At 44.2% G+C, this 24,718-nt stretch overlaps 6 protein-coding genes across 8 annotated transcripts; 4 read left to right on the top strand and 2 right to left on the bottom strand.

Annotated features, from left to right (window-relative positions):
• Window positions 1-155: 155 nt before the first annotated feature.
• On the top strand, window positions 156-3,657 carry yipf6 (Yip1 domain family, member 6). Its single transcript, XM_076146646.1, has 2 exons — window positions 156-712; window positions 2,028-3,657. Exons 1-2 carry the CDS (start codon window positions 374-376, stop codon window positions 2,373-2,375), a joined length of 687 nt encoding a protein of 228 aa, XP_076002761.1. The 5' UTR covers window positions 156-373; the 3' UTR covers window positions 2,376-3,657.
• A 439-nt stretch (window positions 3,658-4,096) lies between these two features.
• Window positions 4,097-7,321, top strand: LOC142995543 (uncharacterized). The gene is made up of 4 exons (XM_076146619.1): window positions 4,097-5,014; window positions 5,457-5,660; window positions 5,741-5,951; window positions 6,046-7,321. The coding sequence occupies exons 1-4, from the start codon at window positions 4,300-4,302 to the stop codon at window positions 6,296-6,298; spliced, it is 1,383 nt and encodes a 460-aa protein (XP_076002734.1). The 5' UTR covers window positions 4,097-4,299; the 3' UTR covers window positions 6,299-7,321.
• A 724-nt stretch (window positions 7,322-8,045) lies between these two features.
• On the bottom strand, window positions 8,046-16,666 carry LOC142995593 (uncharacterized). Of its 3 annotated transcripts, none has more exons than XM_076146701.1 (19): window positions 16,450-16,666; window positions 15,142-15,265; window positions 14,876-15,012; window positions 14,629-14,798; window positions 14,219-14,411; window positions 13,862-14,103; window positions 13,593-13,678; window positions 13,143-13,204; window positions 12,604-12,842; window positions 12,329-12,518; window positions 11,885-11,944; window positions 11,672-11,792; window positions 11,362-11,503; window positions 11,044-11,208; window positions 10,711-10,804; window positions 9,559-10,214; window positions 9,089-9,206; window positions 8,869-8,938; window positions 8,046-8,770 (listed from the first exon to the last, which is right to left on the bottom strand). In XM_076146701.1, the coding sequence occupies exons 2-19, from the start codon at window positions 15,263-15,265 to the stop codon at window positions 8,445-8,447; spliced, it is 3,195 nt and encodes a 1,064-aa protein (XP_076002816.1). In that variant the 5' UTR covers window positions 16,450-16,666; the 3' UTR covers window positions 8,046-8,444. The 3 variants fall into 3 exon arrangements, with proteins under 3 accessions (XP_076002816.1, XP_076002815.1, XP_076002817.1); XM_076146700.1 differs by lacking the exon at window positions 16,450-16,666 and adding an exon at window positions 15,959-16,443; XM_076146702.1 differs by lacking the exons at window positions 8,046-8,770; window positions 8,869-8,938; window positions 16,450-16,666 and adding an exon at window positions 15,959-16,443 and having other exon boundaries at window positions 9,114-9,280.
• Window positions 16,667-16,780: 114 nt separating this feature from the next.
• On the bottom strand, window positions 16,781-17,965 carry dtd2 (D-aminoacyl-tRNA deacylase 2). The gene is made up of 3 exons (XM_076146703.1): window positions 17,672-17,965; window positions 17,355-17,424; window positions 16,781-17,178 (listed from the first exon to the last, which is right to left on the bottom strand). Exons 1-3 carry the CDS (start codon window positions 17,783-17,785, stop codon window positions 16,850-16,852), a joined length of 513 nt encoding a protein of 170 aa, XP_076002818.1. The 5' UTR covers window positions 17,786-17,965; the 3' UTR covers window positions 16,781-16,849.
• A 110-nt stretch (window positions 17,966-18,075) lies between these two features.
• Window positions 18,076-19,693, top strand: slirp (SRA stem-loop interacting RNA binding protein). The gene is made up of 4 exons (XM_076146705.1): window positions 18,076-18,232; window positions 18,650-18,708; window positions 18,867-18,974; window positions 19,422-19,693. Exons 1-4 carry the CDS (start codon window positions 18,166-18,168, stop codon window positions 19,488-19,490), a joined length of 303 nt encoding a protein of 100 aa, XP_076002820.1. The 5' UTR covers window positions 18,076-18,165; the 3' UTR covers window positions 19,491-19,693.
• Window positions 19,694-20,662: 969 nt separating this feature from the next.
• nubpl (nucleotide binding protein-like) lies at window positions 20,663-24,485 on the top strand. Its single transcript, XM_076146618.1, has 11 exons — window positions 20,663-20,831; window positions 21,995-22,139; window positions 22,236-22,270; window positions 22,403-22,493; window positions 22,672-22,711; window positions 22,807-22,897; window positions 23,016-23,109; window positions 23,187-23,272; window positions 23,422-23,542; window positions 23,679-23,761; window positions 24,119-24,485. Exons 1-11 carry the CDS (start codon window positions 20,703-20,705, stop codon window positions 24,179-24,181), a joined length of 978 nt encoding a protein of 325 aa, XP_076002733.1. The 5' UTR covers window positions 20,663-20,702; the 3' UTR covers window positions 24,182-24,485.
• The last annotated feature ends 233 nt before the right edge of the window (window positions 24,486-24,718 follow it).

Raw genomic sequence — 24,718 nt, 5'->3', positions numbered from 1 at the left:
AACCTTTGATTTAAAACCAGTTAATCATGTCTTTGTGTAAACATATTTATCGTGCATCCTATTGGAACTGTCACAAAATGTTGCACACGTGATGTGTTGTGGCCAATCCGTATTTACGTATGGGTCCCTGAACGCACCAAACGGATTTGCGTGAATCGCAGTTTGCGGAAGTAAACAAATGGTTCAGAGCTGACGTGGAGTCGGGGACGTTCACCCAGGCCTACTGGACCAGATAAAACTACATTTAATTGGCGCGTTCGGAAGGAAGTATTAAACTCTATTATTTCCAAACAACCTAAATGGGCTTTGTCGACGTCGTCTAAACTCTCTGGATACCCTCTAGTCGTTGAAAAAAGCTTCTCTAGAAAGGAAAATGGCGGCAGTGGATGAGGCCAGCAGACCTTTCGCTGGGCTGTCAGATGTCTCCATCTCGGAGGACATCCCGGTGGAGGGGGATATCTCCGTACCGCTCAGCTCCTCCCGGCGGGACGATGAGTACTCCACGCTAGACGAGCCGGTGAAGGAAACCATCTTGCGGGACCTGCGGGCTGTAGGGAACAAGTTCATCCACGTCCTGTACCCAAAGCGGAGCTCGGCGCTGCTGCGGGACTGGGACCTGTGGGGCCCGCTGCTGCTCTGCGTGACGCTGGCCCTGCTGCTGCAGGGGGGAGCGGCGGACAGCCACAACCAGGGGGGCCCGCAGTTCGCTGAGGTACTTCATTTGGTCTTATTGTCTTTATAAACCACACACATTTCATACTTATTATATATGTGTTGGATTGTTTGCAAGTATACAGACTTCAGGTACGAATTACAGCAAATCAGGTTGAAAATTAAGTTTTTTTTCATGTGCTTGTCATGTATAACAGGCCTCAACTAACTATTAACATAACTTTTCTCATAACTCAGAGAACTGTAGTGTAATATAGGCCATGAGACAGGTTTCACAAAGGTTATTACCCAAAATATAACATGTAAAAAGCACTCATTAGGGTCTGATACACCCACTGTCCATCAGATCTGTGGCTCTTCCCAATTAATCTGACTGAACATTTTCCTCAAACACGTGATAGCTCGCAAACTGTAACGCACAATATGCACTCCTCAGATCACAGCAAACCAAACCCCACACTTGGGCAGGCCCAGCAGTTCATTACATCATTTAGGTCTCAGTCTGATTTGTGGAATAGCTATAGACTCTTCATAGATCAGACAGTGTCTCAAGAAAGTGGTAAAAAAACACACACAAACAAACATTAGAAAGGAAACAGACCTAGAAAATAACTTAAGCCGGCCCAGTTGTTCTGGTCCATGGGCCGCACAAGGCCCAGGCAGACTAAAGTGTAACTAAATCCAAAACCAAACCAAAGAAAAAAGGACAGCAGAAACACGACAGGTCTCCCAGGTCAACACTGTAAAACAAACATTGGTACAACACACAGACACCACTCCCTTTAATAATACTCTCCTTAAACGCTACAAATGCAGAACACGTTGCAGATGGATACCTGGTCAGTTCAGATATGCTTCCCCAATGCGTCCATCCTCTGGAAAGAAACCACAGTGGCCCCACACCGCAGAGGAAACAGAGTCAAGGTTGTCCCGAACCCAAACCAGGCCAGCGTTGGGACACACCTGTCCCTCATTAAATATCCTCCCCTCATGCGCAGCAGCTTTACAATGTTCTGCCGCCAGTAGTTTGTCTTGTTAGTAATATAATTCTTAAGGATATTTGCACAGCAGCTGCATCCGTTTGGGTTCTATGAGTTGTACAAGATGATCTAGGCCAACATGGGCTGATTATGTCATTGCTGACAGAAAGTAAGTCACTGCTGTACTGTTCCTCTGTAAAGATCTCTCTGCCCTGGGATCAGAAATTGTCAATCAACCCAGATGCAGTGAATCATAGTCTTTGGAGCCTCAGTCAGAGTGTTATGCATAAAGTGGATCTATGATGTGATGTATTTCTGTGTTTATGAGCTGGTTTCAAAGTAAAATATGCTGATGCCTTTTCCTCTCCCCCCCAGGTGTTTGTCATTGTCTGGTTCGGCTCCATCGTCATCACTGTGAACTCCAAGCTGCTGGGTGGGACCCTGTCCTTCTTCCAGAGCCTGTGCGTGCTCGGTTACTGCATCATGCCTCTGACAGCAGCCATGGCCGTGTGCCGCCTCGTCCTGCTCAGCGGCTCAGAGAAGGTGGCCTTCGCCGTGCGGCTGGCTGTGGTGACGGTGTCGTTCGGCTGGTCCACCTTCGCCTCCACCGTCTTCCTCGCCGACAGCCAACCACCCAACCGCAAGGCACTGGTCGTCTACCCGGTCTTCCTCTTCTACTTTGTGATCAGCTGGATGATTCTGACATTTTCATCATCCCAGTGAAGGATAAACATCATGTAGGAAATGGGTTTGAGTTGGAATGAATCTTTCTAGAACTCAAATGCACACCATTATTTGCCTTTGGAAGGAAGAAGAACGACTACTGAACTGACTGTGGGTGTTTCTAGGCCTCTGATTCAGCCTTTACATCTACAATCTAATGGCTATTTTAGGGGTGGTGGCTCTGCGACACTCAGACACTTTGCAGTTAAGTTAACCTTCTGCTCCAAATGGAGAGTGAAACAGACAATATGTTTATATTTTGCTAGTATGTGGATTTAGCTCTGCGCAACACAGTCTGATGGCAAAACTGAATGTACGAGACAGGAGCAAATACCAAGGTTGCCGCTTTTCTTTCCTCCTGGTCACTGTGGGGACATTGATAGTCTGTGTTAAAGACAGTGCCGTGAGAGTATATACACCCTACATTCTGTATTCTTTGCCGTTGGCAGACAAACTGTGTGGTAATAAAGAAGAAAAAAATGTGTTGAAAAATTTGCCGCCAATGGAAAAGGGCCCAGATGTCAATGGTTAAGTATGATGTCAGAAAAGAGAAATGGACCCAGGAGTCAGCCATGGTGCACTCCTGAGTTTTATCCTTTAATTTATGTCTTGACATTTTACAATTATGCAGAAATAAAGTCTGTGATTAATACAAGGAGAGGAGAGTTTATTGTTTTCTATGTTCTACAACATTAATTACACCCATGAATGCTTCAACTGTGATTTTTCTTCTCCATGCATTAATATGTTGAGCGTATCTCTTAAGATAAAATGTGTGATTGTCGTACACTTTGTGAGCTTTTGTCTGCAGACAGTCCGAGAAAATAGACAGGAAATGAAAAAGAAAAGAAGACCGAAGGAGAGACGTGTTGAGCAGCTTGTTCCACAGCTGATTATTATCAAAGTATTGATTGCTTCTGTCTCAGTTTGGTGTGTTCCTTCATCCTGGCAAAAGCTGGTCTTTATTTTGAGAGACATCCTAGTCTGTGATATCTCTCACTACCTTTTTTTTCTCAGGCTGCTAATCACGAGACCAGGTGACCATTTCCCACCAGAATCAAACCAGGCTGATGACCTTTGACCCCTGCTCTGTAGATAGATGGTGTTAATGTTCAAGGTTTCTCTTTCCATGAAATCAACTTCTTTTCCAATCGTTGTCCTCTTCCCTAAACACATGGGACAATTCTTGCTGATTTATTTTATTTATATGTAACACTTTACTTTAAAGGAAAGAATGATACTGAAATACACTAAGAAATAAAATTTATTTCATCAACAGCGATATGAACTGTTTTGGTTTTATTCTGGACACCTCCAGGCTTTAGTCCCGTTTTACTATCAATGAATTTTGTGTCAATGTTGTATGAGTTTGACAATAAGCATTTTCACATGAAATAACCGGTGTCCTGTATTTGTTCACTATTTTACTGACAGGTCATGTAAGATACACACATAATTGAATTGATTATAATGTAAACATCACACAGTTGTTTGAATTAAATTGCTAAGCTCTTTATTTTTATTCTATATAGTACGGTCAAATTAATATTTATTTTATTTAATTTATTAATTTTTCTCTTCATATCTTTATTGCATACACCAAAGCAAAGTCCTTGTAAGTGAAAACCTACCAGGCAATGAAAAACGATTCGGATTCTGAATAAAGTTTTGCTTTAACAAAATGTTCAAAAAAACTGACGTCATTTCAATGCGACGTCAAAATTACGTGGAACGGTGCAGCTGTGTTTACATCCGCGCGAAGCGTTTCAGAGATGGACGGAATCGCTTAGGTGGTGTTTGTTTGCACGGATGTCACACAGCGTGGAGGCTCTGTAAGTGTCTCCAGAAAGACAGTGTCGTTTACCCGCTGCCCCCTTCTCATGAAGCGGACGGAGTGTTAGCTGATAGCCGTAGTCGTCTTAGCATGTTTGTGTCGGAGGAGCTCCCGCAGCTGCCGGTAGAAATTTGGGTTTATATCTTCAGCTTTCTCTCCATGGAGGACAAACACATAGTCCGCACCTGCTGCAGGTCCATGAAGAAGCTGGTCGACCACCCGTCCCTGTGGAGGAACTACACGGTGGTGCTCTCGGACCTCCGCCGCTACACGTACGGCTTCTGGTACATGCTGCGCGACCGTAAGCTCACACGGGTGATGGTGAGACACCTCCGGCGTAAAGAGTGGAGGCGGCTCGTCACCTTCCTGCCGTCGCTCACCGCCATTGTATTCGTGGACGGCGGGCGACAATACAAGGAGAAATACTTTAAGAACCTGGCTAGGTTGCCCGAGCTGAGGGAGGTCGGAGTGCGCGACGCCACCTGGGAAGAGCCCATGGTGGGGCCGAGCCTGACCGAGCAGCTGCGGGACGGACTGACCCACCTGAGCGTGTGCAACGTGCGGCTCCCCTGCGCGGAGGAGTTCCTCACCCGCGTGTCTGAGCTGGTCAACCTGCGGTACCTGCTGTTCCACCCGCAGGGCCAAGGGTACGGGCTGGACACGGTGCGGCCGGTGCCCCGCGGAGTCTTCCACAACCTGCTGCTCAAACTGAAGAAGCTCAAGCACCTCTCCTGGGGGATGAGGGGGGAGCCGCATGTGCCGCTGCCGGAGGACTACATGAGCCCCCCGGACCCGGATCATCCAGGTGAGCCGACACTCCTCATCTAAACCATGACTGACCCTGGGGCGACAGTTTCATTACGAAAACAAAATGCAAACGATGGTGTAATTGTATATTATTGTGTGTATGACTTAAAAATGACATTTGTAGTTGTTGTGATAATATTGTAAAATGTATTTATTATAAAATGAAAAGGAGTTTGATTCACCAAAACGAATTCATCCTTTCCAAATGCAGCGTGCTCTTCTAATAATTATCATATTATTTATTGTCAGATTCCAGTTAACTCTTAACTGAATTCTGAGGCTAAACCATGAGGATCAACTCTCTACTGTACTGCTGTATTGATAACAGTCACCTTTAAGAGCAGAATTCAAACTGCATAGATTTCAATGTGATAACCGCAAAAAATGCCAGGTGTAGATGAAATAATATGATGAATGTCTCTGGCTGCTCTGTCCCTCAGGAGCGTCCCGTTATGGCGGCCCAGTGCTGATCAATCTGGAGCTGGTGGATTATCCGGAGACCATCCTGCCTGAAACCGCCCTGAAGAGCCTGACCTCCCTCAGGTCGCTCACTGTCAGATACAGATACATCAGAGAAGGCATCCAGTGTCGCCTCAAGTCCTGGTTGAGTTCTCTTAACCAGTTGGAAACACTCAGCATCATTGGTGAGTCCATCGTCATCCTTTCCTTAAGATCTGGATTATCCCCCCCCCCATGTACTCTGGTTGTATTCTCTTCTTCTTAGGCGGTAATTCTCTTGCTGTCTACACAACCACCATCCCGTCTAGTGTGACCCGGCTCACACTGCGCGTTGCCATAACACTGAAAGACATGGACACCATCGCCCCAAAGGTCCCGGCGCTGCAGCACCTTGACATTGAGCAGAACCGCTCCTGTGGCAGCCTGTGCCGGAGAATCCCCATGCTTTTCCCTGAGCTGAGGACACTGAGGATACGGTAAGCAGAATCAGACTGGGAATTGACTTTCCTTTTTAGTTTAAATGTTTTTCCTTTATTTACATTGATTGCTTCTCTCGTTTTTTCCCCTCAGATTCTTCCGCAGAGAACCAGAAAAGGACCTCCTAAACCTCCACCGGCTGCGCTACCTGGTGCGGCTGGAGCTTCTGGTGGAACGCTCTTACATCCTGAGGCATTACCTGAACAGTCACCCCTGGCCCAGCCCGGCCGTGTTGGCACTGATCAACCAACTAAGGGAACTGTCGGAGAACAGGTTCTCCGTCATCACCACGATGCGGCAGAGAAACCATCTGCGCGAGTGTGACTGTGTGTGGGAGGGAGACTGATGAGGTGGGGGGGATCTGAGAACAGGGAAAGGTACTGGTCTTTGTACTCTCTGATGTAAGATGGAGTCACAACCAAAGCCCGGGCCAGAGGCAAGGTCACACTGTGAAACCAAAATGATGTCAAACCTCAGAGTGACTTCACTGAGACACACACACGACAGGAAAACGTGTTCCGTTCAAATATAGAAGAGATATCAAACTGGAGCAGTGGTTCTTATTGGCTAAGAAGATTTCTCCTAGTTTTCCCTCACTTAAGGCCGACTTAAGTCATTTCAACCACAGAGTGAGTGAGTTGTTTATTATCGCAAATCATTTCTTTTGAATCATTTCAGAGGCCTGATTAGGGAAAAGGCGTGGCTCAAAGTTGAGCTGAGCTTAAGGCCAAACTAAGTGAAGATAAATCTGAGTTTAAGTGTTTTCCGATCAGTTTTGCGGAAAATATCACTTTGATACGGTGATGTCTCAAGAGGGGGTGCAGGAACTGAAGACACAGGCTTTGCTTTCCAACTTAAATTCAGTGTATTCCGTCTTCTCTTAACAGGTCAACTTAATACTTACAGTCAGAAGACAAACACCATGCACCTCAATGCTCGTCTCTCTTTCACACACACACACACACACACACACACACTGTTCACTTCACTCTCAGCTCCCTCACTGGGGCAATCAGCTCATCTGGTTCAGCTGGGCAGCAACCTTTGTCCTGACTGCCCTCTGGCCACACCTGTGAACAATTAAGCAATTACATGCTTGGGAGACTCGACACCCGTCTGGTTTGCTTCCCGACGTCGTCTCATCTTCGTCTCCGGACGTCAATAAGCTGCACGTCACTCCTTGTTGCTTTAAGGAGCCCTCGCTCTTTGGCCCTGCTCCTCGAAGCTGTATTCTCTGTAACTTGAGTTCCTCCTCCTTAAACACATTGGCTCTTCTTTGCTCCTCCAACAGAGCCCAGTTAGCCTCTATTTGGAGCTGATTGCTTTGAGTCAGCAGCTTCAACATTTTCTGTCTGTCTGTCTGTGTGTGTGAGAGAGAGAGAGAGAGAGAGAGAGAGAGAGAGAGAGAGAGAGAGAGAGAGAGAGAGAGAGAGAGAGAGAGAGGAGAGAGAGAGAGAGAGAGAGAGAGAGAGAGAGAGAGAGAGAGAGAGAGAGAGAGAGGAGAGAGAGAGAGAGAGAGAGAGAGAGAGAGAGAGAGAGAGAGAGAGAGAGAGAGAGAGAGAGAGAGAGAGAGAGAGAGAGAGAGAGAGACGACCATACAAAACAGTCATTTACGGATGTTGTAGCTTCTCTAAAGTGCTCTTGGACATTTTCTGTCCAATGAAAGATTTGATTTGTTAATGTCTTGTTGAGTTTGCACTGTGGAAAGGTGGGGCGCCATCTCCAGCCCTGAGGTGTGTTTACAGACATATTGATGTGAGCTGTACTGTGGTGGCAGCATGAAGGTTTGGTCACAGACGAAGTGTTCAAAGGCTTCTTGGTCGAAGAGCGAAACTAATTGGTCAATCGGACAATATGTGAATAAATTAACTTATTACTTATTATAATGTATTAATGAATTTCTTCGGTCCTTTTGGAAGTTGTTTGTATCCCCACCCACGTCTCCTTGTAGCATACCTGGGTGCTTTTCTCCTTATATGTGACGCTTTGAGAGAGCTTAGGAGTGGGGCAGGAACCTCTGATGTGTGGGCCTAGAAACCTTGTCAGTAACTGGATGTGATATTGGGCGAAACAAATAAGTATGACTCATTCAAAACGTAAGTAATCCTTTACTTAAGTAGTCATGAAAATGTCGCATTGTAGGTCAAACAATTCTCCTCGTCTCTATAACATCTGAATGAATGCAATGTAGATAAAACGTAGAAATAATACATCGTATGGATCAGTTTGCTCCTCTAAAACGTGGACTGTACAACTGCCGCTTGTTTTGAAGTTCTAAGTCATTAAACAAAAGCCAAAATAAGCAGTGTACAAGTTTCCCTAACCGCAGAAACAAATCTTCACACTGATGAAACGTTTTGTAGCCTCCCCACCAAGTAGGAGTGTAACAGACTAGTTGACCAGTCGGCTCCGTAAACCACGAGTCGTCTCTGTGGGCTGTGATCAATGATGGTGACAATGATTTTAACACACACACAAAGTTCTGCTGTACCTCAGAACTCCAGCAGGTGTGTCAGGGGTTCTAGAGAATTCAGGACGATCTCTTGTTTCTGGCCGTAGATTCCCTGCTCCACCTTCACACACGCCTCGCTGCACTTAGCCGACATGGCCATGAGCTCGCGGCAGGCGGACACCAGGCCGGAGTACAGCTGGGCCCCCCACCAGGGTTCACATCCCCCTTTGTACTGCATCCGCTTCTCTGGTACAAACTCCCCGAGCAGGGAGTCCTGCGGGACGAATAAAATGCTCCCGGGAAGGTCGAGGAGTGAAATCTGCCTGGCGGCTTTCCGGAAAAGTCTGGAGTTCAGCAGAGTGTGAGCTGCGGAGGAGGAGATGATGATGTAAAGAGTTTAGATTATGAAGATTTAGCTTTTATTTCATCTTAACATAGGACTTCACCAGAGAATGCCACCTTACCAATGTTCTGAGTTGTGTCTTGTGTGGCTCCACGGAAAAAACAAACGTACACCACCATTCCTTCCTGGATCTGAGGACGACAAAGACGGTGAAGGACAAAATGTCTGTCTTCGCTGGGATGCTACATTGAAGATCCACATACATTTTAACAAAAGGTTTCCATCAAAAGAAACAGATTCAGAAACCAAAACAATGAACATGCACATCAAGACAGACCCACCTCTGCCCACTGGGCCTCTGCTCCATCCAGGGCAGGTCTGAGTTTCACCTTAGCCTGGCTGCACTGCTGGATGACGACGCGGGCCTGCAGCCTGCTGGGCCGTCGACAGGGAGCACAGCTGCTCATACGGGCACGGACACGGTATTAATGTGCAGTAACAACCAAAACTACCACTGGTGCGATGGTTTACGGCTAAAACCGCAGAGTGGAGCCATGAAACAAAGAGAATTTCAATACTTCCAGAAAAAACGATTAAAAGCCTTTGCTCTCTTTCTCTTGCATCAGGTGCAGAACTTATCAATCAAGCCCTTACGGTTTAACAAGCTGTCCATTTTAACCTCTCATCATACAATAACACACAGAATAATTATATGAAACAGGTCCAAGCATCAACCCAGGAACGATCATAACATCATCTGATCATTTTATGACATCGTGCGTAAACAAGCAGTGACTTCAAAAGCACCCACCTGTCCGCCTTGGGGCAGGGTTTGGTCGTCTGAGATGAGGCAGAGCCAGCGAAGGTGAAGATGGGCCACTGTTTGGTGCTCGGGGCCTCCACGGGCTCCAGGCCACTGCTGGCGCTCTTCTTGACGGGAGGATCCACCTCCGGGTCGCTCCTCTTCCTCTTCTTCAGGGAGCGCTGGCTCCTACGACGGCCCTGAGGTTGACTCGGCCTCGGCTGCGTTTCGCTGTCTGGACTCGGAGGTCGAAGCTGAGACTCGGCGGCTTCTTGTGAGAGTTTGGTTTTGAGGCGAGTTTGGTTATTGGGCTGTTTGGGTACGTCCTTGAGTTTGACGTGTGTTCTGGCGCTGCCCTGCAGGTTCTGACAGCTGTTTGCTTCGGTCTGGACCTGAGACTGGGCCTCTTCCTCCTCCGGCTGGTCCTCGAGCTGAACATGAGAGCAGTTTGTCTCCTGGATTTGGGACTGTTGGGGGTTAAAAGTCTGGATGGGGACACTTCTGAGAGGCCAGAACCGGGCCATGATGGGACTGTTAGGAGCTCTGGGCTGAGGAATGAAGGCAGTTCGGGAATGAGCTTTGATCGGAGGTTTTAGATGAATTAGGATGGGAATTCTGGGCTGGGAGTTGTGATCTCTGGTCTGGGGGATGATGGTAGTTACAGGCTAGAGGACAGGATAGAAAAAAGAAGATAGAATGTCAATAAAGCACTCAGAAACAACACGGCATTAACTGAATATCATTATTTCTGTTGTTTTGTTCACCCGCTTTGAAATCTAGTTATTTATTATGTTCATTATTAGGCTTGAATAGAGCTTGTGTCCATTTTTGTATGTGCTATTGTGTGCCTGCTACATCTCATATATGGAAGCATAGCAGAGAGAAATACACACACACACACACACACACACACACACACACACACACACACACACACACACACACACACACACACACACACACACACATCTAACAGTAATGGATGAAACCATAGCAGCTGAAAGTACAAAGTTGGTGAATGCCCTCTTTTTAAATTGTGTCTTGGCAAAATGTAATGTAAGTGTGCGTGTGTGTGTGTGTGTGTGTGTGTGTGTGTGTTTTTGTGTGTGTGTGTGTGTGTGTGTGCGCACGCGCCTCGACTAGCTGGCTAAACAAACATACCATTCTGTCTCTGCAATGCAATACTGACTGCTGCTCTTCGTCACCATCACTCCCGCCATCTTCATTGTCTTCATCACCATAATCCTCATTCTCACTGGCCAGACAGAGAAGGAGAGGGAGAGATGAATGAAATCACAACTCCTGCTCCAACTGGGTTATGAGTTAGGACTGCAATTACTTCCATTACTCTTCCTTCTCCACACACACACACACACACACACACACACACACACACACACACACACACACACACACACACACACACACACACACACACACACACACACACACACACACACACACACACACACACACACACACACACACACACACCTGTCTACATCGTTGTGTATCTGTGGGGATCCCAGAGCCTCCAGCAGCGGCTGTGGTCCTCCCGGTTCAGATTGCTCCTCCGTTTTCTTCTTCCTGTTCCTGCTGCACTGCAAGCAGCTTTCGATCCACCGCACCACATCAGGCCTCATGGTTTTCCAGAAGAATCTGTTGACGTCGGTCAGCCGAAGGATCAGAGTGTGTGTGTGGGTGTGTGGGTGTGCTCCATTAAACACAGGACAGTGCAGAGTCCAGGCGTGTGGGATCGTTCTAGTCCCCTCCACTCTAACGTCGATTGAAACCAACTTCCCCTCCACTCACCTTTCGTTGAGCAGTCGGAGACACTTGTTGACGTCCAGGTGGTTGAGTTCGTTGTGGTAATCCACCATGGCGCCTTCCACCTGCTGTCTGTTCCTCAGCACCAGACGAACCCGATCTCCCCTCACCATGTGCAACTGGTCATCTGGCAAAAGAGGGAAAACGCTGTCAGGTGCTGGAGTTTGAACATCTCCACCCTGCCTCTGCAAACTCTTCTGTATTCGTCAGTCAAATGGACGCAGAGCTCCTTATTTGTCCAGGGGTTGATTCAAGTAGTTTGTTTAGAGTGTGGAGAAGTATTTGACCTTCAAACCTTTAATGGTGAAGTTCTTGCAGAATCTCCTGAAGGTGTTTTTCTCCACGTAGCTCAGTCCTGGAGGGTAAGTGCGTCTGCGGAGGTAAAGCTCCACCGCGTCGTACTTGGCAAAATAGATCTGCTCGTACAGGAAGAGAGATGATTCCATTATAAAAGCATAGCAGTAAAAGCAAATGTTTGGCTTTTCAACGAGATCCGGAATATCAGTACCTGCTCCTGAGTGCCCACCTCTTCAACCACAGCAGGGTGGGCCGAACTCCTGGACTGAGCCTGTGTGGGGGAAGGACAGAAATCAAGTTGGGTCGGGTTCGAAAATAGAACATTCACTTCATCAAGAGAGCCAAATTGTATTGTTTATAGTCTATATGTTATTTGATCCGGACAACACCTCCACTGTCAAGAGTTTGGTTGAACCTCTGAGCTGTCACCATCTTCACACTAATCTGAAAACAGGCGTGAGAGATGTTTGTCGTAGCGTGTAAAGAATTGAAAGCTCTTGAGTCAGAAAAGCGCTTCTACTCAATTTCAGACTCTCTTTTGTACGACGACGACTAAAACTACGTCCTGCACACCTTTGAAACTTTCTATTCAATACTCAGACTGTCACATCGACACAACAAACCCGCAAGACCAGAAAGAGCTGTGGATCTTTACCCCGGGGTCACTGTAGACAAAGAGTGAGGGCACGGCGTCCGGGCAGAGGGCCGCCTTGTCTGCGCTGCGGTCGAAGCAGTCGTCCGTGAAATGAGCCGAACACACGGACGACCAGAGCCGAGGGTGCCAGCTGCTTCGCCCGACATTCTTCAACCACTGAGCCAACAGGGCAGGGTTATGGAGAGGGAACCTGTAGGTGAGACACAGTTGGACGGATACACAGATAGATATACGTACACAGTCCTCGACACGGTTTTGCTGTAATGGACTCGTACTTGTGAAAGGTGAGGCCCAGGCCTCTCTCCACCGGCCCGCAGCAGTTGGTGCAGTTGTAGACGCTGCAGCGGAGCCACTTCCTCTTGGTTTTGTTGACGCAGGTGAGGCAGTTGGAAATCCAGCGGGCCAGGTCCCGGCTCAGGTTGGCCCAGTAGAAGTGTTTGGTGATGGCCCGCTGGCAGATGCCGTGGCCGTAGTGACCCTGGTTGTCATGGAACTGCTGCAGGATGGAGTTCACCTGCGATTAAAAGGAAACATGGGCGGTTTTGGATGTAACTGTTGCAAACTTGACGATGCTGCAGCTGCACAATGCTCACAGATGCTCAATTACAATTTAATAAACTCACTTAAAGCTCTTGTTTTACAAAAATTGGTGTTGCCATCATGATAACCTAACAGTTAGTAGAGTTTTATTTGGGAAACAATTTGTTACATGTTACAAAAAACAATGTCAGTGACCGAATTCAGAAAGTAAAGGTTCTGACAATAGTGACATTTGGAAATTGTCAAATGGCCAGAGTACGGCTTCACTCCATACTTCCTCTCTGCTGCGTGGGACTCTGACAGGAGGAGAGACCCGAGCGTACATCAACACTCCATCTGAAAAAGACAAGAGAAGGTTTCCGAGTGATTTCAACACAATGAAGTCCAAACCTTAGAGCTAATTAGAGCAGAGCTACTTTCCGTCCCCTCAAAAACGAAACCAAGTATTTTTCCATGTTCCTTCAAGTTGACAGTAAAGATTACAATACACGCAACAGAATTAGCCACAAGGAGAGGACAAATACACAAATACACACAAACAAAACAGATATAAAACAAGTAGAATGGAGCTTCCTCGTGTTCCGGCAGACAAATGCGGAATGTGCCAAAACTACCGCTGTCTCTCTTATTCAATCTTTTTTTTTCCCGACGCCTTCGATGCCAAGGAGAATTAAAGGTCAAGGTTCCTAAAAAGAGGAGGGAAGCCGTCTCTGTCTTCTCTCACCTATCAGGGTGAAGCGCTTGGACATCCTCTTCAGGGTGAATCTGCTTTTCTTGCTGTGCATGGGTAAGATTCTGTGGCTCAGATACCTGCGACAACATCAACATCACTTTACTGAAAACAGCAAGAACACTAATCTGCAAAACATCTTACACCTTGTATATTATAACGCCATAAGCTTATCTTCCCTGTGACAATATTTTGTACAATGACGCACTCTTGAGCTATTCTAAACCACAAGGATTGAAAATGTCTGATGAGTGCTTGCGTACCTGGCGATGTGGTTATAAACTGTGAAACTGGGCTCAATAGGAGACTTCCTCTTCCTGTTCTCCCTCTCTGTGTGGAAGCTTCTAGATTCGGGATCGGAGGACGGGAGGCAGTACTGATGCTCCAGCAGCTGCGTGCTAGTTTCAGAGGATTCAAACGCAGACGTTTCCGTGATTTCGGAAGCGGCGGATGTTGAAATGAGATCCTCCAGTGTGGTGGGGTGAAGGAAATCTTTATCAGTCACCTGGAAAAAGCCCCACAATGGAAATCTGGACTTGGCTGGGAATACATGTAACAGTTTAAAGAGGCTAAGATGGAGAGCTTGATCTTCATTTATGAAGTATATGTTTTTTGGTCACCTCTTCCTCCTGAGCAGTAACAGGGATGATGGTGGGAACGGCATCTTGCGTCAGGGCCAACTGGCCGTCTTTCAGGGTGAAGCAGGATGGCTCAAAGTGTCGGGAGCAGAGGTAGGAGTTGGTACGCAGCGAGCCTTCGTCCCTCTGAGCCACCGCCAGCCACCTCCTCCTCCTCTCAGGCTCCTTTGGAAACCTGCAGGACAGAGGAAGACGGGGTTTGCCTCCTGACTGTACATCACCTAACATACTGTATGTACCAGTCAGGCTCTACTAGACAGGACATGTAGAAGGAAAACAAACATTTCAATCTCAGTGTTGAGTTGGAGACGTGAACTCAAATTAGGGGATCTGTATTCTATTCATGAGGTCACAGTTCAGTTACTGCCTCAGTTCAGCTGTGTGAGTCTGACCTGTGGAAGCTGAGCTGCGTGTGGACGTAACTGGAGGAGTCGCAGCCATACGCCAGGCAGAAGTGGACGGGCGGCGGTTGCGGCTCTGCGGTGCTGCGGCCCTCACACACGGGACAGGCTTTGATCCAGATCTTCACCGCTTCCGTGACGCCCACCCAGTAATACATGGACTGTAGAGAAGAACGTGTTTGTAACGTCACATTTATAATGAGGGGTATTTTAAGCTTATGCTTGGTTTTTAACTCACCATTATCTGCTTCACCATCTTAACCCGGCCAGCGTGGTCGTTGTTCTCATGGTAACGGGTCATGATCTCGCGCACCTCTTCGTCGCTCCTGACAACATTGAGGAGACGGCCGCGGTACTTACGCCACAAACAGCCATCTGTGTCAGAAAGGGGGAAGCAACAACACTCAGCATCTTGTCTGTTTGCTTCTTTAACTGATAACCTGATTGTCTTGCTTGATTCAATAAGGGATGAATAAGCTAAATTAAACATAAATAGAAAGTAACCTTTGTAGATGAAGTGTTTGCTGGCAGCTCTGGTCACTTTCTTTGAGGTTTTCGATGCATCGGAGGGAAAAGTGCCTGTGCGCATGAAAACCTCCACTCTGTTCACAATGTCAAACCCCGGCATCTGTTACATACATACAGAGAGAGACAGAGAGAGAGAGAGAGAGAGAGAGAGAGAGAGAGAGAGAGAGAGAGAGAGAGAGAGAGAGAGAGAGAGAGAGAGAGAGAGAGAGAGAGAGAGAGAGAGAGAGAGAGAGAGGTGACAGTATACAAGGGTTGATTGATAAGTTCTGAGACTGACAATTCAGGACGTGAGTGAGGGCAAATACAACTTCAAAAAGTAAAAAGAACTTTTAACGTAGCTGGAGGTCAAATTCCACCAGCATAATTGGATGGCAATGCGTGTGAAGTTGGAAGGAAATTATAATGGAAAATGAATAATAACAATAACAATAAGCATGATTTAGAGCTTTCTATACTGAATTTCGAAATTATCAGAGAACAGATTTATTTTACAAAAAAAACTGAAATGATGAGGTAAGAATACAAAGCTTTTAGATGTTAAACCAACAGGCATTCATTTTTAATAATTTACGCCTTTACTATAATTTGAGAGGGTCTAATCACAACTTCATTAGTTGTGATTAGACCCTCTCAAATTCCATTTCTCATTTCAAATGGGAAAACAAAATCGATAGCAGAACAAATTCCTGACCGAAACATTTTAATAACATACATTAAATACAAAGTCTCTCTCACACATGGATTACGATTATACTGTTAGCAATTTGACAGTCGTTGGTTAAACTGTTCCTACCTTTCAGCAAACATCAGAACAACTTGCGTCGGTGAACAAAAATCCACGTTACACCGTCAACAACTTTCCACAAAGCTCCAGCTAATAAACGTTGTGCTCCACTGAATCTTTTGGAGGAAAATCGATCAGTTTATTTCTTTCACTGTCATTCAAGGATTAACTCTCCAAATTATTGCATTTCAGAACAAATCGGTGGCTAAATGTAGCATTTGTCCGAAAGGAAATTCAAGCTAGCAGGACAATATTTTTATTTTCCGGTAGAGGATTTTTCAAAACAAGTTTGACTATCGCGCGGCCAAGTGGAAAAATGCACGTTTAAGACTTATGCCCATAGAATAGAGTAAAGTCTATAGACGTAATTGTTAAATACACGAAGTTAATAGTATGATATGTTTACATTACGCAGAGACGGCACAGTCCCGTTGTGGGCTAACTGCCAAATTGTTTGTATTCTGAGATAAAATAGCTAAACCGGAAAAGTAATCACTTACATCTTCCGTTAACTTGACAGACTCTTTCTTGGAGCAGGTTGTAAAGGCTGCAGTAACCCAAGCTGACTGAATGCTCAGCTTCCGCAAAATAAAACACGCTTCGGCGCCCCCTGCTGGATCGGAGTACAACGCCTCTCATACTTTTTTAGGCTGTCAGGCGCTGATTCGCATCCCAGTGGATTTGTATCAGAAACACATTCAAATAATATCCCTACATTGAAGAGATTTTTTATTGTCAAAACTATCAGAAAATGACACCAGCATCTTTCATGTGTCAAAATAAAAAGTATTTTCTGTGTGTGACATTTTATACAAAGGGTTAATAACCAAATTTGAGGATCCTTGCACATAATGTTTATTCTATATATCCATGTGTTTTACACCATCACTCCAGTTGTATTTAGAACTCCATTAAATGTGTGTATGGGCCATTGGTGTCCAGCTTCAGCACTTGTCTGTTTCCATACGTCCCATGCTTCACCATCACTTCAGTGTCAGTTTGAGCCGACGCAGCGGCCAGCAGTTCTTTCTCACATAGAGACACAAAGGTTTGATAGAGTCTCAGTCCGTCCTCTTTGCCAATGTTTCCGTGATACTGCATCCCTTTTCCTTTAGCCTTCCCGCCTAGAGTGGCCTGAGGAACAATCAGCAGGCTGCCGGGTAGATCCAAAACAGAAACCATCTTTCCTGAGTCTGACTCGCACAGCCGCTGGTTCAAAAGTGTGGACACTGCAGAGAAGAAGGAGAAGACTCAGCATCACATATAGGTGAGATGGTATCATATTTTGCTGTACCACTGATAACTTGTTCCTTAAAAACAAACAATAATCTCATTAATGGAGGTCTTAATGGCAGAGCAGTTAAGAGTTAAAATGTCCACGTAAAAAGGTTCAAAGGTCACTAACCCATCTTTGGCAGGGTGTCATCAGTTGCTCCTTTAAAGAAGCAGATATAGATCACCATCCCTCTGTTGATCTGAGGACAGAAAAACACCAGAGTATAAATATAATTTTAAAAACTACCGCATCCACTGTATGTAAAAGATTGACATTTAAGTTTGGTTGTTTGCTCTAATTTTGTTTTAATTGCATACGTTGTCATTTGTGTGTTGTACTATTTTTTGTCTAGATATATGATATTTTATCTTTATCTTTAAGTAATAATTAACTTTTACTTTGTGTGTGCGTGTGTGTGTGTGTGCGTGTGTGTGTGTGTGTGTTACCTGGACCCATGTAGCCTCCTCTCCTTCCTCCGCCGGCTTCACCTGCAGTCTGCCATGTAAACACTGCTGCAGCACCGTCCGAGCCACGGGAGTAAAGGAGTCTTTATCCGTCATTTAGTTTTCAGTCTTTTAATGTGTGTGTTATCCTTTAAAACGACAAAAGCGAAACCATTCAGGTTAAAAAGAGAATAAATTCGGTCGGAAAACAGAAGGAAGCGCGACAAACCCTTCCAACCTTACTTCCGCCTCACGTCATATCCCTGCGCTTAAGGCTGCGCAAAATTTAAGCGAGGACTCTATCGTATTTTTTGTTTTATGTTTATATTTCTATCTTTTAATAGGAAAAGCATATATATTAGAAACGGTGCCTATGTTTACATCATTACTACTGTCATATAGAATTTAGTTATAGATTATTATAAACATTCATATCCCAATCTGTGCGTGAACGTCGCGTCATAGTGAAGGTCAGAGTGCGCATCGCAGAAGGAAACATGGCGGCGCCGGCTAAGAAGGTGTTCGAGCTGTATGTGTCTAAAATCCCTTGGACCTTAGCGGCAAGTAAGTCCACATTTATGACGTTTTTACACGTTCTTTGGGGCTGTAAGACTCACACACACACTACCGAAAAGATGTCGTGATATGAGGATACCGATGGAGTAGAAGGACCAGTCAGCACGTGAGCTGCTTCCTTTTGCCTGAATGATATTGTGACGGATATTGCAATTTATTTAAATAAATTAAGCGGGGTTCACACCGATATTACGGCATATATACAACATAGTCATCACCAAATCAACAAGCGAAGTGTTATGGGCTTCAGTCACAAGTCAACATGGTCGCTATAGGTCATCCAGGACACACTATGTTCATGTGCACACAAAACATTAAAGTTCTACTAAACATCATGGAAACACTGTTTGTTTATACGTGACAGGCTGCAACAGCGTATTAACTACTTTAATCTGCATCTTTCAGAGGAGGTGAGGGAATACTTTGGACAGTTTGGACAAGTCAAGAAGTGTGCACTGCCATTTGTAAGTACAATGTCACACTTATAATGTTTTAAAGGCTTTTTCTTTACCTTCTTACACGTCTGTAGCATATATAATCACTGTTATCTTGATAATCAATTTATGGTGTGGGCCTTTAATGCTGAGTGTGTGTGTGTGTGTGACTGTTTTTGTGTTGTCAGAATAAGCAGACAGGCTTCCACAGAGGCTGCTGCTGGATTGGGTTCTCAAATGAGGAAGGTGTGAGCAATGCACTGCAGAAAGACCCTCATGTCCTCGAGGGGGCCATGGTAAACCATCTCACACACACACCATCGTTTACTATTTATACTTTGATAGGGGCATGATGGAGGCCTGGAACACATGTTTGGTTTTGCACACTTCTCAAAAATAATTCAAAATATCTAATACTTATAGTAAAAGTAATAATAATGCTAAATGTGGAGTAAAGCTACCTTTATTGATTATTCATCAATCATCTTCCATTAGTTGTTAACTATATAAAAGTAACCCTTTGCCGTCTGAGGGTCCCAGGTCTCACTTCAAAATTACCTTTGTCTAGAACTCAAAGCAATTCAATTCATATAAAACTAAAATAAACTATTACAATCTCACACCTGAGAAAATAAATTCAACAAATGTTTTTTCTTGAAATGATCCATTTCTGAATTTTTGTTTTGTTTTGAAACTAATACAAAATATGATAAGATGTGCTGACGGGTTGTTTTTGTTTTCAGTTGCAGGTTCAGAGGAACAGAAAACCTTTTGCCGAGCAGAGGGACAACAAAGAAAGTGAAGTGGACTGAAGTTGTGTCGTATTGTTTCTTTTTGTGTATGGGAACAACGTCAATGTGAACTCTTTTTCACATCCATGTTCACTTGGATTGCTTTTTTCTTCCTCTCTATTTTTTATATTGTGCACGCTCAGTCAGTTGGGCCTAATTTTCAGCATGTCAAGTTGTCATCAATAACAGTAATGACAGAATCCATATAAACAGTATATCTGATGCTGTACTGCTGTATATCTTGTCACACACAATACAATCTAAATATGTTTGCATTGTTGAGCCAATAAAAACAAAAAAAATGAGAAATGAGTCGGCTACACATTTGTTTAGAGCACTGTCACTTCTTTGAGTCTAAACCAATCAGAGCGTGGATCTTCAAAGTTCCATCACCTCGGCAGCACTGCAGTTCACTCTTCCTGTGATCACGATGTGACTTGTTGTGTTGTTAGTTTTCCAAATGTGTCTACTGTACATTCAATGTTTAGGAACTGGTACATATTGTAGCAGTGCAGAGGACTGGTCACTAGAACAAATGGATGTTTCTAGTAACCAGTACAAGAACCTTATGAGAGTTTCCTTGAAAAGACAGGAAAACATGTTAAAGGGTCAATTAGGGTTTGTCCTTTAAAATAAACAAAACAAGGCAGGTAAGATATTGAACCTTTTTGTACGTGATTGTGCCGCTATTCTGGTCGTTTTGAGAACAGTGATTCCCATGTGTTTGCAGTAATACTTGTAAACGTAAACTGTCTTAGTCTCTTATATGAGCATCCATGATGTCTTTATTATGCCCAGGACTGCAGAATGTATTGTGTACTGTGCCTATGATTGTTAAAGTTTGTCTATGTCCTGCTTTATATTCTGTCACTATGTCAATACATGTGGTTGAAGACACACCAGACAAGAGACAGATAAATGAACTGGGTCACAAGACTGTAAGGTGAGTTTAGCAAATAGCAAAGTAATAAGCACAGGGTTCCATTAGAGTCCATTCAAAAGCCTAAGGACCTGGGAAATGATGGCAGAATATGGCAAGAATGGTACAACGTATAAAAACCAATATCAGTTACTCTTATCAGCTCAGGATTAAAGACTTGACATACATATCGACTCAATAAGTGCTTAAAAAAGGAAAGTACCCTTACACTCCACTCCAACAGTAGGCGCTAATGCACCCAAAGCTATTTTTTACCGTTTACATATTCAGGAGACGAAGAAGAATACATAACCATGGCTCAGTTTACTTACAGCAGACTGTCGCATTTACTGAGGAAATACATGAATAAACCTTCAGTGCTGCGATCAGGCACAGACACGCAGAGCGGATATGCGTGTCAGCTACAGTTTAAACGCTGGCAGGTGAGAACACACAATTCCTCCGTAACTGTTAGTGTATCCGAGGGCGACATGTTGTTTGATGCGTCAAGAGCAGAAAGCGAGTACAAGACCGGAGGTTATGTTTCATACAAAAGAAAACAATGTGTATCAAAATTAATTGAATCAGCTGTTATGAATGTCTTTCTTATTACGTTGTGCAGGGTATAATTAAAATACAGATTCTGTACTAAATCACTAGTCTCCACTTTCGTCGTTTCAACACACACGAAAGTAATCATAATTACTTGGCTACTTATTTTGAAATTGTACACCGGACGTTTTGTATTACTTCTTGTACCTAATAGTTGTTGCTTTATTATTGTTATTTTATAATATTTCTCAAATGCTTTGGATCAATTCTCGAAGGACAATTGACGTTCTCAAAACTACACGTGAAAAATCTCCACCTCATCAGGTCAATTGCCCATTTTACTATATCATCAGCACAATAATAAAATTATCTAAATACAATAGGTTATATTGCTTCCCAGTTGAATAGTTTTACTATGTAATGCATGCAGACGTCTAATTATTGTGTAAATCAACATATATAAAATGGTTCTTTCAATTGTTAAAATATTTCAAACATACTTATTATTATTTGTACATATTACAAGAGTTGTATTGATGTGGTATGACTGTGATGGCTGCTTAACTGATAATCTTCTTGTCAGGCAGCTCTCACATTGTACTTATGAAGGTAGAACGTCTTTAATTGTCCAACTGTCAAATACTTTCACAGGTGAAATTGGCGAATATGTAGGAATTGTTAAACATATTTATATAGCAAGTACACAGTTAAGTCATGACTTCTACAATATCTGAACATGGATGAGTTGTGGACATACTGCGAAATAGGAGAAGTAAGGATCCATGGCAACTACAGGGCAAAGAGGAAGACATGTTCTGGGTGCAATAGTTGTTTAATGTGTGTCATGCATTAAACCATGGCAGAATAATCCATACAGGTTACATTTCCCATATGGACAATATTCTAAACATTTTGATATCTTGGCTGTACACAATGATCCATCAACTTTTCATCTTGGTGGCGTTGGCTCATTCGCTGATACAATGATTTCATTCTTAAAATACAAGTTAAACGGTGAATTGGGACGTGAATTTACTTGTATTTTGTATACCAGAGGACAGTGGACAAGAAGGCGTTGCAGGAGAGACAGAAGCAGCAGATGGCCAAAGGTCTCCCCAAACAGAAGCCCATCTTAGGGGTCAAACAGGTTGTGGTCGTGGCTTCGGGTAAAGGCGGCGTGGGAAAGTCCACCACTGCAGGTATGCAACGTGATGTGTCCTGTTCATGTGAAGGTACAACTCAGAAAGTCACGGGAAAGTCAGAGATTAAAACATTCATGTCTCACGTCTCTGCAGTGAATTTAGCTCTTGGACTCTCAGCCAATGACCCGGTGAGTGAGTCTTTAACTTCATCTTCCTTTTTTCAGTTATTTTGACCGGTCAAAGACAGGAATGTCCTTATCTGTCCTTCCGTCTCTCTCTCTCTCTCTCTCTCACTCTCTCTCTCTCTCTCTCTCTCTCAGTCTAAATCTGTGGGACTGCTGGATGCTGACATCTACGGTCCATCGATTCCAAAGCTGATGAATCTCAAAGGAAACCCCGAGCTGACTGACAGTAGGATCAATCACTTATCCCTCTCAGATGTTCTCACACCTCTAACCCGATCAGCTATTAAACACTCAAATCTCCTTTTTTTTCAAAAATGAGCAGAAACAGAGCAGCACACAAAATGCTTCAAAGCCACTGAGTCTGTCAAAGAACGGCTCACTGAACTGTTTTTTTATCTTTCTAGACAATCTGATGAGACCGCTCACTAACTACGGGGTTCCCTGGTGAGGCCACGACATCATATGACAGTTTTTGGTGCAGAAAAAAAATCAGAAGAAAGTTTATGTTAGGTTGTTCCTTTGTTTTCTCTCTTTTCCAGTATGTCTATGGGTTTCCTGGTGGAGGACGTGGCTCCTATCGTGTGGAGGGGGCTAATGGTGATGTCAGCGATAGAAAAAATGCTCAGACAGGTCAGGACTTTGCCAAACTGTGGCTGTAGATGAGGACGCTGATGATTTTTCGTCTAATCTTTAATGTTAAGTTGAAGATATTACAGATTGTGTGTGTGTGTGTGTGTGTGTGTTCTAGGTGGACTGGGGCTCCTTGGACTATCTGGTGATTGACATGCCTCCTGGCACCGGGGATGTCCAGCTGTCAATCAGCCAGAACATCCCAGTCGCCGGTCAGTATCCCACAGAGAGAGAGAGAGAGAGAGAAAACGATACAACTGTTGAGTAAAAATGAGTTTTTGTGGTTTAGGTGCAGTCATTGTGTCAACGCCGCAAGACATCGCCCTGCTTGATGCTCGCAGAGGAGCTGAGATGTTCAAGAAAGTCAATGTGCCGGTAATGTGTGTGTGTGTGTGTGTGTGTGTGTGTGTGTTTGTTTTTATGCATCAAATTCATTTTAATGAACGGTGAAACTTGTTCTCACACTTGTTCCTTCCTGTTGGTGTTGTGCTGGTTCTGTTTGTGTTGGTCTTCTGGTTCTGTAGGTGTTGGGTCTGGTGCAGAACATGAGTGTCTTCCAGTGTCCCAACTGTAACCACCAGACTCACATATTTGGCTCAGACGGGGCCCGACGGTTGGCTGACACCCTGGGAGTCAGATTCTTAGGTAACAGGATCAGAACCGGTATCACTCAGCTGGGTTGTTATTAAAGATACAAAGATGGAAGGGGAAGGTTGTGCAGGGAATGTTTGATTTGTGGGACCTTCAATGTTCTATTTGCTCTGCCTGTTTTGACTTTTAGGTGACATTCCTCTCCATCTGAACATCAGAGAGACATCAGACAGAGGACAGCCTGTGGTCATCTCCTCTCCTGACAGCCCAGAGGTTTCTGTCCTCTTTTGTTCAATTACATTCTATTCTATTCCAATCGAATCACAGTCATCATCATTTATATGTATACTCAAGGTCACAGTGCTAAGAGTCTAGTAACAACAACAGACAGGAAGACAGAAAATGAGAGGTTTGATGGAGCGTAGGTGAGTTTAAAGAGCAGAGAGACTTTGTGTGTGTGTGTCGGTCTATGTTTCCACTCGTACATAGAGAGAAAACGCAAACAAGAAAAGAAAGAAGAACCCGAGATCATCTGATAGAAACTGCAAATTTTCTTGAACTGGATTATGAGTGACAGCACAAGTGTTAAATTATAATCCAATACATTGTGTTTGTGTGTTCCTCCTTCAGGCCGAGGCGTACAGGAAGGTGGCATCCATGGTGGTTCAAAGATTAGAAGAAGTCCACTCTTGACCTTCAGCTTCTAGCAGTTGTTAGCTAGCTTCCAACGAAAAGACAGTGATCATTGTGACGAACAGGAAGCAAACTGGGAGAACCCACATGGTCACACTGTCTGAAACACTGACATGGACTTGTAATACATATTTACACTTAGATACTTGTGATCTAAACAAGTATGATAATCTCACACGCACAAACGTCCTCTCTCTTAAACGCACAATGCAGTATTACAGTACATTAATAAATGACACTGCTTTTGTTCTGTGATATATGTAATTGAACCAAAAGTCTCAATTAAAGCGCATATCTTTAATTATGAGTTGTGTGTCTGAAAATAATTTGCCCTCTCCTTTTATTAAAAACAAGAGTCAGGAAATAACTGCTGGTCATGAATGAATTGAATACATATCACTCCTGAATAACTAACAATCAAATGCTAGATTATGATTCATTACTGGGGAGTTAGTTTGTTGATATGTAGTATGTTAATGAATCAGTCTGTAATGATCTGCGAAATTCTATTTTGGCACTTAATGAATCATGGAGTCC

Source organism: Genypterus blacodes, unplaced genomic scaffold (genome assembly GCF_046128005.1).
Source record: "Genypterus blacodes isolate CSIRO-AG114 ecotype Tasmania unplaced genomic scaffold, CSIRO-AGI_Gbla_v1 ptg000033l_1, whole genome shotgun sequence".
In the NCBI taxonomy this organism is placed as follows: Eukaryota; Metazoa; Chordata; class Actinopteri; order Ophidiiformes; family Ophidiidae; genus Genypterus; species Genypterus blacodes.
Note: the sequence above shows the minus strand (reverse complement) of the source record. Positions and strands in the feature narration are given on the sequence as shown.